The following is a 14606-nucleotide window of genomic DNA, read 5'->3' as shown; positions in this document are numbered from 1 at the left end:
TAAATGCACTAGGTATTCTTAAATATTCATCTATTACAGAATAAATATTACTTCAATGTAACATAAATTATATCTCGAACTTGGGAACAAATCTATTTTTCGAATATTTATAAAAAATACTTTTATACCTTAGCTTTTGCATAAATGACATTATAATACTCTCAATTTTTTAAATTTAAATTTTGGGAAAAGAATATTTTCATACAATGTTCTCATATTTCCCAAAAACATCTTACTTCCATTAAATAATTGTGTGGGTATCAGCCAAATTGTGATGTGAAACAAAATGAATTTCTCTCAAACAAAAATTATTATAGATTATCAGTACGTAAAGATAAAATGACTAACAAGACTCTTGTAAAAAAAAATGTTATTAGAAATTAGAAAACTTAATAAAACGATAATAAAATTATTTTCCTGTCAAAACTACTAGACAAAGAAAAATGATTTCTTATAGAAACATCGAGAAAGATTACTCGATAAGCTGTTAAAAAGGAGTATAATACAAGGTAGTTTCACAGCATTTATGACAGTAACCCTTCGATTTCTTTGCAGGTTACTCCCGAGGGAGTTATCGCGGCGACAGCAGAGAGCGTCTGCCGCGCTCTAGGTATCGAACGCGAGTGGCGCGGCGCTGGGTGCCGCGACGCTTATATAAATGCGCGGCGTCGGCAGGCGCGTTCAGTATGTGTCATGCTTTGCGAGCGCGAGCGTCGTCTGTGATGGCGGCTCGAGTGCGGTTGAAGATGCAATGCGGCACCGTCGTATTGCTCCTCGTTGTCATCATCGTGGTGTGTGGTATGGATCTTGTGTGTGGAATGTTCGAGCATCGTCACTGCAGTCACCAGCATCCCCGGGCGCACGAGGTAAGCGGTTACAAAAAGGACCTCGACCCTCCTCTTTTCTCTTTTACACACTCTTACTCTCTTTTCACCTTTGTTGTCTGCCTGCCTGTTCGCTTGGTAGACGCACACCAACCAACCTAACCAACTGGACTGCTAATGCTCGTTCTGCCAGTGCCACTTCCCTTTTATCGCTTTTCCTCACCGCTCTTTCTCTTCTTACCTTTCTTTCGTTCGACGGTTTTCTCCTCTTTATTACGTCAAATCTCTGAGTCCATTTTTCGTCTCTGTGGGTATAAAATCGCGTGATTTCAACCAAGCGTGCGTTTCACGTGTCACGTGCTCTTGCTGTCCTCCTCGCACACCTGTATTTCGCGTGCGCCCCACTTCAACCTGAACCGATGAGCTCTGTTCTCTATACGCTACATCTTCAGATACTACTATCCTGTTGTTAAACATATGCATTATAGACGCGCTGTGTTGACATTTTCTCCATATTTATGACTCTAATAGGATTATAACGTACGTCATTCTAATAGGATTAGAAATGTCTGCTTTATAAGGTGAAATGTCAACATCGAAAGTCGACTTCGATAGTCAGTTTCGATTGTCGAGATCTCTCGTTCGCAATAACAGATTTATATCGCATGTGAAATTTCGTAAACGTGGTTGGCGTTTTTCGAAGACTAAGTTATGTAGTTGGTTTCGTTTAGTAGAGTTTGTTACGTTTATAAGTGTATTACGGTAACTGTGAAATAAATAGCGCGCTACGCGTAATGTGTCTACTGTGGAATGTGACTTTGATCGTGCGGAGAAAGGTATCCGTGAACTTGTTTTCATGCGCCGCTGAACCACGTGTTTTGGGAACGGGCACGCGCCCCTGTGTGTTTAGTTGCACGACTTTTTGCTACTCCGCTTCTCTTGTAAGTGGTTACATTATTTTTCATTAACTCTGATTGAGATTTATCAATTCTCTTTTATATTCAATCAATTTTTATTTGATATATGGATTCCATAGAAATATGTTTTGCTGTGAATGACGGATTTCATTTTATATCAAAATATCTAAGCGAAAATTTTATATCGTTCTTATGTTACATTGTTGTTAGTAGAATTGAATTTTCTTTTATATGTTGGATATTAAAAAAAGTTTTATGGTTTTGTGCTATGTAGGCGCTAGTGGATTTCGTAAATGCGATGAAAATAATTAGGAGGCTACACGCCTGTAATAATGGCAAAAATACAAAGGTCTGTAATTGAGACTTATAAGAGAATATTCTATCAAAATTATTTGCAACAATATAATGCAAAAATAAAATATATTAAACTCACGCGCGTATGCATGTAGATCGTATATTTTACATGTATAAAATGAAAAAATATGATGACAGTTAGTTGTTAAAATTGTATTTTCTGAAAAAGTATTTTATTCTTTTTCACAAACCAAGATTAATATGAATATATGTATGTATGTATGCATTTATTAATAAACTCATTGTTTGAGACTTTTAACATCTGCACCATTTAGTAATTACATTTGTAAATGTTCTCTTTCAGTATTTACGTAATATTCATCTAATTTGAACAGTATGTGCATTACCGGCATTTCTGCATTTTTAAGCATTCGTAAATCTGTAACACCCACAGTCTGGTTATAAATAATGATGTCTCATTTACAAGTAAGAGAAATGCAAATATTAATTACAATCTCAATAAATTGGTAATTGAGAAAGAGAAATTGAAGATATTGTAATAGAAATAAATTGTAATAAATTTCGATAAATCTCAATACATTTTAATAAATTTCAATTAATTTCAATAAATCTCAATAAATTTCAACCAATTTCAATATCTTGTATAGAGCTGTTCACAGGCCAATGTGGTTAACTCTACATTTCCAAAAAAAAACAAAAAAAAATCGTATCTGTATTATATCATATTATCATATATGTATAATATCATCAATTTTCCCCACTTACTGTTTTGTAGAGATAACCGATTTGAGAAATAAGCGGCTCATATAAAATACATTGACTACGCGCTCAAAATCCTTTCGTACGGCCATGCTTCAGATTTTAGGTCCTTTTTTCTTATCTCCTCATATTTCTGCCAATTTGCTTGCTCTGACACTCGAAGCGTGTTAATTTTAAACCTGATTTTTTTATAAACTCACTACACCCTGATCCGGCCTGGTTTGATGAGATTGTTCAGACTTGAACGGTTAAGTGTAAGCTTGGTAAAATATTATAAATCTGAAAACCGTTCTGTTTAAGTTGAGGTAAAAACTAATCCAAATTTAGAAAAATGTGAAAACTTGTGTTTTAAGCGTTCCACGAGCGCAGTTACAAAAAATATGAATTTTGTGGGTTTGCGTCACGAGTAGGTTTAATTTCAGCATACTTTTAGGACATCGTGAACAGTTATTGAAATACCTTTGCGTGGAAAGGGTGGACGATACCTGGATGGATGTGGGGCTTTGAACGAATTTTATGACGAGGCCATTTTGTGATGAGGAATTTTCCGCTTGGTCCGGTTTTCGACCATGCGAACCGTTATGCACTGATTTTAATTAACGTTTAAAACGCCTAGTTGATGATATCTATGAATATTGAGGACGGTAGATCCTAATAGTTTTAAGCCATTGATGATTAACACGGTGAATTAATATGAAGATTACAGGAAAATAACTTGATAAGTTATATTTTTCTTTTCTTACAAGAAGACAATTTAAAAATTGAATTCTATTTATAGATTAAACAAACTTTTGCGCAGGTTGGCAAGTTATTATGTAATTGTTTGGTAAATCTTTAATTGATTGGCAAATTATTGTGTAAGGGAATCCAGTTATCGTATACGAATATTCGTATCAGAAGAATCTATAATATTTACAGTTATTTTGTTAATTTAATACCAAGTTTACGTGTTATAATTTGTACCTGTATGTTTAAGAAACTTTATGTCTATTAAGATTGTGTCACCGCGAGAAAAATCCAGATGAATTAACTGAGTGGTTGTACAACAATGTAGCAAACAATAGTTGAGAGAACGCGGTTAATTATGAGAAGGAAAAGATGTTGCAATGTCACTTGACGTAGCTGAACTTTTACTTTTGAAGAAGTAAATATGATTCTGTGAAGAATCTTATAAGAATGTAATATTGTTCGCGTATCTTTTCTAGTAAGTGTAACATTCAACACTCTCGCTTAGAATTCACTTAGGATACTTTTTACTTGGTAATTTGTAAGAAGATATAATTTTATCAGAGAATTAAAGATAAGTCATGCAAATACTTTATTTATTTAATTAACGGAAAGATACAATTCTCTGATAATAAATTACATTGCAACTTACGATTAGATGGACATTTTACTATTGAATTAAATTGTTCTTAGTCACATTTTTTATTTCTTACACGAGAATAACTTAAAAATTAGTTACTCTTCATTTATACGTAACTTTAATTTGTTGTAGAATAGTTTTGTTACTTTTATCTTGTTGCAAATGTCTAGAGTTATTTAAAACGACTTTAGGTTGATGAGAATCTTGTTCTTTTAAAAGCAATTACGCCGAAAAGTCGAAGTAATTTCTAAATATAAATAAAGTTTTAAGCTTATCTGGCTTTATTAACCTGTTTGTTTCCTTTCTGAGCAAAAGTTATTCCATTTGCTTGAACGAAACAGTTTTATCATGTTTATTTCTCTGTTCCGTTTGATCTAGCAACAGTATTATTTCGTCGAGTTTTCGCTTGGCTGGCTTCACTGATGTTTAGTTTATGATCACTTAAAAACTTTGAAGTATAATCTATCCGTCACAGCCTTCGTTCCCTTAATTCAATCCTTTAATTTCTATCTTCAGTTCCCAAAAATATCTTTCCATTCATTAGGTATAGTCGTGGCAGTCACTATAGTAAATTATTAACGATTCATAATTTTTGAGAAATATTATTTTCCTATCAAAGAAACTTTGTTTTACCTACAGTTAAAGAGGAAATATTCAAATTCAGTAACAGATATAATATAAGAGTTAACAACCACCAAAACCCATTAGTTACCCAATTACTTGACACTACGGATCAGATCCGCAGACTAAAAAGACATTATCCTTTAGATTTAAACATTAGATGTAACTAGAATCAAACATACTATAAACACTTATAATCCAAGTTACAGTACCACGCCAAAATAATTTACTTATAATTCTCAATGAGAATTGATTGTAAAAATTCTACCAAATAAAAAAAAGGAAAAGTTTATGTTTTGATATGACTTTTCCGTTTAAGTTCCTACAGTAATAGAACATACTATATGATAAAATTTCTTAAAGATCGAAAATCGATTAATTTATGGGATGCGCTACCTTTTTATCACAGAGCGAAGATTATATCTACGGTTTTTTGCATTTATATTTTGATTAGTTTCCATAGAACGAACTACACGGCTTATTTGCGTAGTAAAATGATTTTCTAGCAATTTTAGGCGATCATTAAGTAAAAGTGGTTCGCTCGTAAAAGCAAACTTTAAAAATCGTATCAAAGAGAATTTGAATGGGAATAAAAGTTTACGGCGGACGTGATGTGTCAGCGTATAATATATAGTGCGTCTGTGTTTATTGGTGTACTTGAATTTCGATGTTATGAGCGTCTACCCGTAAATTCGAAAAAGTTCCTCTCGGAATATCCGGCCGCATCGTCACGTGTTGATTTTTCCTGCTATTGCTCTCTGTCGTAATTTATAATTTAATCCGGTCGGTTTGTTCTAGAAGGACTTGCGGTGAAAGAGAAAGAGAGAGAGAGAGAGAGAGAGTTACTGTGGAATTGTGCGATCCTTTATTGGATTCTAGCCAAATATTTTCTCTGGCGTCGCTGTTGTCATTTTAATAATGCAGCATGCATCTTCGAGTTTCGAATTCGCGAAAGTTATAGGTTTATTTCGTGTCGTTGCTTCTCACGAGAGTTTTGTTTAAGAATTAGTTTATAAAACTACGTACGTACTACATTCGCAAAAATTCTACAAGATAAAAATAGAAAATGTAGTTTATGTTCTTCTTGATTCAGAAAAAAAGAGTAATATCAGTTTTACATATTTTAACTTCGTTTATAAAATACAAACTAAATACAGTACGTAATTTTGACTGTTTATACATATTTAATGAATCGGGATAATTAGGTAGTGTATGATACAATTTAAGGCAAGGAATACATATATTAATTTTGTACTTAATTGTAGTGTGTTTCTAGCTTTAAAATTGATCTTATGAAATATGAATTCATATATGAATATAAAAGATATATATATATATATATATATATATATATATATATATATATATAGAAAAATTTAAATGAATTTAGTATCCAGTAAAATAAATGTCTGAAAAATAGTTAGTTTAATGTAGCCATTTTCTGCAATTACAAATCCTTTTTCTGTATATTAGCTTTTCCTATATGTAGTCGTGATAATTTTGTGATTGAATTACGCATATTACCGACTGTAATTATATATAATAGTTGTAATTACGATTATATATGTTAAAGAGATCAAGATACTTTTGAATGTTAATATGAATCAGATCAAGATACTTTTGAATGTTAATGTATATGTAGGCAACAAAATTACTGTATCTTATTGCTTAATAATTAATGATAATTCGTCTATAGATGGGAACAGGTAGGTTTCTAATTCAAGCGTGTCGTTATTTTTGTGGCTATTACGAGAGTGACTGTTATGAAAACGGAATTACTACCGAAAATCGATTGATTGCGCAGTTCTTATTGCGCTACTATAATGTGCACGTTCATCGATAACCGTTTATGGGACGGATGTACTCGACTACTCATGAATGCACATTGAAAGTAGCATTCGATTTTCTGTTATGTTCTCAAATTATCATACTCGAGATCGTGCCACATTGTGATTTAAAAAAAGATAAAGAAGGTTTGATCAATTTTGTGATTGCGTTTATCGATTTACACATATTTGCACGTTATAGGAAATATTTGTATGCAGGAAGGAAGAACCTTGAACGACTGGGAAAAAATTGTCGATAAGTAGAAGGTTGTTATATTTCTATCTCTTTACTTATTTAATACGCATACTTTTGCATTCGTAGGAATCATTCATTTTCCTGTTGTATAATATTATCAATATTATTGTGTTCGTTCTCATTCATTTGGAAGCTAAGAATATACTGAAATAATATTTCCTTTTATTATGATAATATCGATTATCTCATTGCATGCACGGGAGCAATGAAATTACAAATTTCGCGATGCAAACTGATTAGCGATGGTATTTTCGTATTTAAAGCGTAATCGAAATTTTCTCGCGTCGAGCAAAATCGTTTACGTAATTGATCGTAACTTTTAGTCGAAACGATTTACTTTCTACCTGTGGATTATATTATCTTACATTAGCTGAAATCAAATTTTGGCTGGAAATGTACGTACATATGTATGTATTATATATCAGATATTAAATTCAGTGTTTTAAGATTAGACTTGTATTGCTACGTAATTCCACGTATATGACTATGTGTACCTGCGGAAATAAATCTAGTTTTAAACTCTGCAAACAGAGTCGTAACGAATTTGTTGCTGTAAATAACTTCAAATAAAGTGCATATTCATTACTTCGCTTAACAATTAGTATGAATTTGTTGGATGACCACTTATTTCTTGTTTAATAGAAAAATCCCAATATTTATAGATTGTTATAAATTTTCTCCTTTTGCGGTTGTTAGTGTTTTGCGATAAATTGCATAAATCAATTGACACATTGAATGAAGTACTTATTTCATTTCTGAAATTTAATATACAGTATAAAGGAAATTTGTATTTCAACTGCTCATTTGTTGAAGTATTTATATTGCGGAAATAACATCTAGATACAGCGATATTACATTCTTATCATTTTGTTTTATTTTCTTTAGGGTATAGATATAGATATTTTCTATAGATATAGACATTATAAATTATGTTAAAATATACTGACGTACATATTAGTAACATATTTTATTTTATATTGTTTGTTTTTATTAATACAGTTTTTAAAACACATCGATTTTCTCCAAAACCTATATATTTCCAGAAATTATAATTTCGACTAATGAAAGTGTCTATTATGCGAGTGTAAACGATCAATGAGACAAAATCATAATTCAGGTCTTGTATCGTAAGAACGAAATTCTTAGAATGACTAGATTCAATTTAATCTACACTTGATAATAATAATAACTTGATTCAATTTACCTTTAGATTTTGAAAGATGAATTGAGTGAGCTCGAATTAATTAGCCAAAATTATGTATACCTTTTGTAGGGACCGAAAGTTTGGTCTTCTGGTAGACGAATGAAAATGGATGGTCGACTGCTTCGCGCGCGAAACATTCTTTCGTCTTTTTCTTCCTGTCTCTCTCGTCATTCGTCTTTTCTTTCTTTTTACACCCGCTTTTTATCCGCTCAACTTTTGCGCCTCTAGGGATCGTACGAATTGCATAGCCATGCATATTCGAAACTTTTCCAGGGCTTTCTGCCGGTACGCTAACTTCAACCCTTCCTTTCCTTAATAAAGAACGGTCTATTTGGGATATGCCATCGATCCTAAAAATAGACCGCAATTTTCCACTTTTCCATGGCTTATATCGAGAATATTTTTATTGAAGCATACTTCTTTGTCGAGAGCACAAATTGTGCAATTAGAATATTTTTTCTTCTCGTGTCTCTTCTCTATAATCCATGCTGAAATAATCAATTGTCAATTGTTAACTCTGATAAACTGTGTATTTCACTCGATAAATTACGATTGACAGATTTATTTTATTTATTTGGTATTTAATTAAGATTTATTTAGTTAAAGTATTGGCAATATCAGATATTAATACTGGGAACAAGATAAATTTTATTTGAAATTCTGTGCCACGAAATATTATATTTCGTATCATATTTATTACTTAAAATGCAAATGGTTTGCTATATTTTTACGGTAATATGACTGTGACACAAAATATTTGAAGCTTTATTGCAAAATTTTAAGTAGATACAATGTACTTTTTTATATCTATATATTACAAGTTAAATTACATATCGTCGACCTGTAGAAGAATGATATATTTAAAAAATCATCGATACAAAAATGATTCACGTTGTAATTACTTAATTAACATATATGCTATATATATATAAATCTAAGTTTGTCTTACGCCATAAACATAAAACTTAGAATCTAGCTCTTAACTAGATAGCTAATCTGCGAGAACATTTCTTTAGGATAATTATCCCATAAAATTATAGATACTACGTAATAAGAACAGTGCCACAGTCCAAAATAAAGTTGCCTCGATATTTTGTTAACAATAATATACCACCCTAAACAATATTTTGTTAGAGATTTTCGAAATCTAAAGACGTTGAAAGATTTCGTTGAAAAATTCATTGTTAAATAGATGAGTATAATTAACAATTTCCTGCTGTAAATTTTCCATTTCCAACTAATTTTTAGATAAATATATTTTTCCTATTGTTAGCTGTGCCATTTTTCTAGGAAACTGACGATATGGTGTAACATTTTGCGTAACTCTACATGTTAAAAGATAGTTTCTATGGTTGAGATAAAAGTTTTTTACGTTTCTGCGTCTTAACAACTCCCAGTTAACCGCATAAAAGTGTTACGTAATTGGCAATGTAGTAGAAAATGTGGACATAGCTGTGAACTGTGTCTTTATGAGACAAGTGTCACGGAAGAATTGACACTACGTAAAAAGTATTATTTTTTTAATTATCGCTGATCTCTCTACCTCTGGTGAAAAACACATTGATGATGATTCAGATCAATAGTCACTAGGAATTTTGATTGTCGTGAGTCGCCTGGTGCTTCCATTGGAATTCTTGTCCGCTTGTTCACAGGTTTGTCATAGTTTTCACTGAAAACGTTCCGAATTAATCACGAGGGATTGTTTGAACAGACAATGGTAGTCATAGTAAACTCGAAGCGGACTGAATAGAGTCCAGAGGAGAGGACCATGAAGGTTCGAAGCAATGCCACTGTGCTAATTAGTACGACGTTCGTAGACGAATGTAATATCTCATCTTTAGGAAGGTGAGCAGTTTTAAATATTTAGTACATTTGTCCTTTGAACGTGGAATCTATTGCTGCGCTACTGCGATTATCTTAGAAAGTTCATCACAAGGCATTTTGTTTCACGTAGATGAATCTAATAATTTTAGATCTGTATAATCGGCTACATGGTATCTTACGTCTTACATAAATAAATATGTACAAAAAGATTGTCTTGTGTAACAGGAACATTTAAATTTAATTAAAAATTCTTCGTATATTTGAAGAGGTCCTGTAGTGATGCTCAAAAGCCTTTGCGTCCCTTATAAAATGACCATTTTTATTAAAATAAAATACTATCAAATTTCACTGCAAATTTCTTATATTCTATATTTAATTAGAAGGACTGAGAACTGTTTTATTATTGCCACATATGTTGCAAATCCTCTGCTGCCAGATCATACTACTATTATTATTATTAATATTATACTACTATTACTATTATTAATACTACTATTCTACAAAAGATAACGCAGGAAGTTTTAATAAATTTAGATTGACCTTCGAATCATCTTCGATTGACTCTATTGTTTATTTCGATCGTCTATCGTAAATTTGAAGAAAATATTAATATGCGTAATTTCCCGTTTTGAATGTATGCTAAAGATTTCCTCATAATATATGTTTAAAGCTTTTTACTTGATTGAAATTGAAGCTAGATTGAGATATACGAGATTAACCTAATTTAAAGATTAATGATACTCATTCTCTTATATTAGTGGCAAACATCTCATTTATAGTAATACCTATTAAATATCGTTGTTGTTGAATAAAGGTTTTGTCAATAACTTCCCCGTTGAAATTAGTTTAATATCTAGGAGAGTCATCGGTGTTTATCATTATACCAATTATGTATATCTATCGTGCTAATATTATAATGCAGTATGTAAATGATGTTATCCAAACTATAATATTATACTAACAAGAGAAGATACGCGCAGCTATTAGATTAAAGAAACAGATTTATTAATTAGTACAATTACATGCACTGAATTATTAATTTATATAAGAAACATCCTTCTTCAGAAATTCATTATTTCTTCTTCTTCTTCTTACAGGCTTCTCAATCAATTCTTGCCAAAATCAATATTTACAAATCCGATGTGGATTATTGTATTATTAGATTGCGATAAGTTTCCAACAAGATGAACACTTGTAGAAACCTTTATTTGTATCCTGGCTTTAGCGTGTTACAAAGTTTCGTTGTCAGGTATCGAAAAGGGCCACTTTATTTCCTCACGGACGAAGCGCGAAAGATTTTCGGAGGTGGATCCTGCACGATCAAAGGAAATTCGAAGCGAAGTGGTCATAGAAGTAAACCAATCTGGTCCGGCTTTACGTCGGTCTCGTTCTTTGCTAAAAGTTTCTCGGTAGATGGGGCGGAAGACTCGGTGTAACCGACGGTACGCTTGTAGAGATGCTCGAGAGGGATGAATGAACGGACTTTCCTATCGATTGAACAATTGGAATATACCTATACATACATATATATATATCTACTTTTGTCGGCTGACTTTTATGCATTCGTGGTTTTTTCGTAAATTAAAGGTCGTTGATTCTTTGGACTTTAGACGCCGCACTGTTTTGTGATATTTGCTTAATTTTATTTAAAATATACAAGGTGACCCTTTTCGGCGGTAGATTCTGCACATGAAAACAATAAAAAAAAAAAATTCATATATACGTATGACCTGCTTGATCTTGTTTCAGAGCTATGACGAGTTTTTTGTTTTAACAAACTGTATCTGTATAACTTCGCGAGACCTATCCAACATGACGTCTTTGCTTCCAAACACAAACCTGGAAACATTTTACCATTGACTGTATTACCCTTTCCTTTTCTCCAAGTATTGTTCTGAAAGCATTGTCCAATTCTCTCGCGAAGTAATTCGTCGCTGTCTTAAAACTTATTATAACTCGAAAAGAAGGTCAAACAGTGCATTTGTTTATATGAACCTTTTTTATCGTTTTCCTGTGCAGAATCCATCGCCTAAACGCTATATTACGCGAAGTTTGCTTTTCTCGATAAACGAAAATTAAAAATGTAATGTACAGATTTATAAAAGAAGATCTATAAAAAAGAAGGACTGAAAGGATGGAACCTAAGTGGATTCCCAATTGATTGAATACATGTAATGTGCGCTTCGTTCCATACCTGCATTATACTTTCCTAATTTTATTTTATTTTGTTACATTTAAAATTATTAATGATTAGACTGCAGACGTTTATGTAAATTTATATTTTTGCCAATATGAATACAGACGTATATTGTGTATTGACATTTTCCTGTTCAAAGTATGTCTGTATATTACATCAGATGGATGAGACACATTTGCAATATCAAATCATGCAAATATTAAAATAATAATAGGCTAAACAATCAGAGACAAAATTCTACACTTTTCGACGAACTACATAAATCTGACATATAACATGAATATGATGAATATCTTCCCGACAGCTTTCGACAGATCTGAAATCTATAAGTTAAATGTAAACATTAAAATGCATTGGAAAAAGCGTTAAACCGGCCTGATGTATTGTGCAGAATTGTAGCACCGGTTGATTGTATTTTAATCATTCGGAGTATAAATAGTCAATCGATTCGCAAAGCTAGATACGAACCAATTAAATGCAAATTGTCGTGATACCGATGTCGCATAGTATGATTCTGCGATATCGTGGAGTACATTCGGCATAGGCGTAGGTAGTGGAAGAAATTAAAACGTGAAATGCCTCATTTGGCTGGAGGTTTTAAACGTATCAATATTTATGAACAAATGGTTCGGCAGTTACAGGGAAAGCGAATATTTGTACGGTAGAACGGATTTGCTGGATTTGCACGGGACGAAAATAATGGTAATCCTTGCGTCCCGACGCGGCTTTCCGTTAATTCGACTGTAACGTACGATCGATCCAGATCGAAATCGAAATCAGAACTGAACGCCGGTCCTCTCGTTGTTGCAACCGGATCCGGCTGCTTTTCGCAAATATTTGCGCGTAATCGCGCCTTCGGGTGCGAGGACTTAAATTAAACTATTAATTATTCCGCTGCCGGCTGAAGTTAGCCGATTTCGAAAGTGAATCGTGCCTACCATCCACCTGGCCAAGAAATAGATTGTCATTCGACGTGGATTATTTTAAATTTATTAATTCCAACGACATTCAATTATTATTTCAATTTTGATACTGTTTAAAATTTGTACAGTTGATTGAGAGCCATAGTAGTGTAAGTCAGTTCAGTGCTATTTTTGACGGAGAGACTTATTATTATAGGAAACTCGTTATGACATTTTCGATGGCATACTCGTTATCACGGTAGAAGGTAAAATTATAATTCAGTGAATTGTGATGTTGAAGGAGTTATGATTTTAAAAGTAGAAATACGTGACTAGATTCCAGTATGTGAAACTTTGACTTACTTTCACTACTATGATTTTGAATATGTCATTTGTTTCATGACTTGGGAACTGCATATAATTTTGCTATTCTTCGTACCAATTCCTTTATTTATTCTATTGGTTGCATTGTATTCGATATAACAAATCGTTTCTTCAGTGAATATCATGATCTAATAAGAAAATTGTTACATATATGTGACTCGTGCAACTTTTTATCTTGTTCTCTGTACAAAATCCAAATATTAATCAAATATTTGATGTATGTTAAGTATTTGATGTTTGTTAGTGATATAGAGTCTCGATGAATACTAGCAACTAAACTATTTGTTTATTTACTCTCAGCTATTTCTTACGTAATGAGTCGAGTATCTTGAACTTGTAGTACTTGTTTGTAAACAGGTTTTCTTAGTAAAGATATTTCGTGATTTAAAGGTTTCCAAATAGTGTTTCTGAATAAATAAGCGAAACGTATAAGTCAATAAAACCTGGTATTTATCGTTAGTGTTTACAAATTCTGATTGTATATTAATTATGATTGAACGCTGTTGTATGTTTGCCAAATTGATTGTTTAAAGATGCCTATGTACACACCTGATGTAAATCGTGAATTATTCATGTTGGAAAAACAAGTATATAATCCAATGCACATACGTAATGTTTTAGCTGGTTTTATCATGATCGTTTGTAAGGGAAAATTGTTAACATATCATGCGATTAGAGAATAGTAAAAGTATTATGTAGTTAAATAATATTTTATATCTTTTCTATTAAATTGATTATTTTATTTAACAGTTTGAAAGTTGTATACTTATAATAAACGATATTTTATTTGTTACTTTAATTACCTAATCGTCTTCTTTTTTGTTTCAGGTAAGGAGCATCATGTACACATAAAAGGCCATTTATCTGTCAATTTTGTTTTGGAGAAATTGTAAGTAATGATTTTTATTATAGCTTTTCAATTAAAAGTTAGGTTCTTATAAAATATAGTAGACTGATTGAGATCTATAACTGGATTGCGGATGTTTATGTAAATTCATATTTTGATCAATACATTGCAACCAGTAGATATAAGGATAAATAATATTAGTTTATTTTGCATATTTTGTACGTTTCTATACAGTATATGCATTATATGCATTTTCACACGTTCAAATATTCCGTAAAAGCATAAACGCCCGCAATGAATTTATTACATAGACACCGAATCGCGATTCGAGGAACTCCTATTCCCTTTCTAGTGATTTGCTTCA

The 14606-nt window shown here is 32.1% G+C and overlaps 1 protein-coding gene across 1 annotated transcript in view; it reads left to right on the top strand.

Annotated features, from left to right (window-relative positions):
- The window catches only part of Invadolysin (leishmanolysin-like peptidase, invadolysin), a 215485-nt gene that overhangs the window by 4682 nt on the left and 196197 nt on the right, over nucleotides 1-14606 (top strand). The window contains exon 2 of the mRNA XM_033338682.2: nucleotides 556-866. Coding sequence (XP_033194573.1) covers nucleotides 687-866 — 180 coding nt within the window. The 5' untranslated portion in view covers nucleotides 556-686. The remainder of the gene's footprint in view (nucleotides 1-555; nucleotides 867-14606) is intronic.

This window comes from Bombus vancouverensis, chromosome 7 (assembly GCF_051014615.1).
Source record: "Bombus vancouverensis nearcticus chromosome 7, iyBomVanc1_principal, whole genome shotgun sequence".
In the NCBI taxonomy this organism is placed as follows: Eukaryota; Metazoa; Arthropoda; class Insecta; order Hymenoptera; family Apidae; genus Bombus; species Bombus vancouverensis.
The sequence above is the reverse complement of the archived record's forward strand: the minus strand, read 5'-3'. Positions and strand labels throughout refer to the sequence as shown.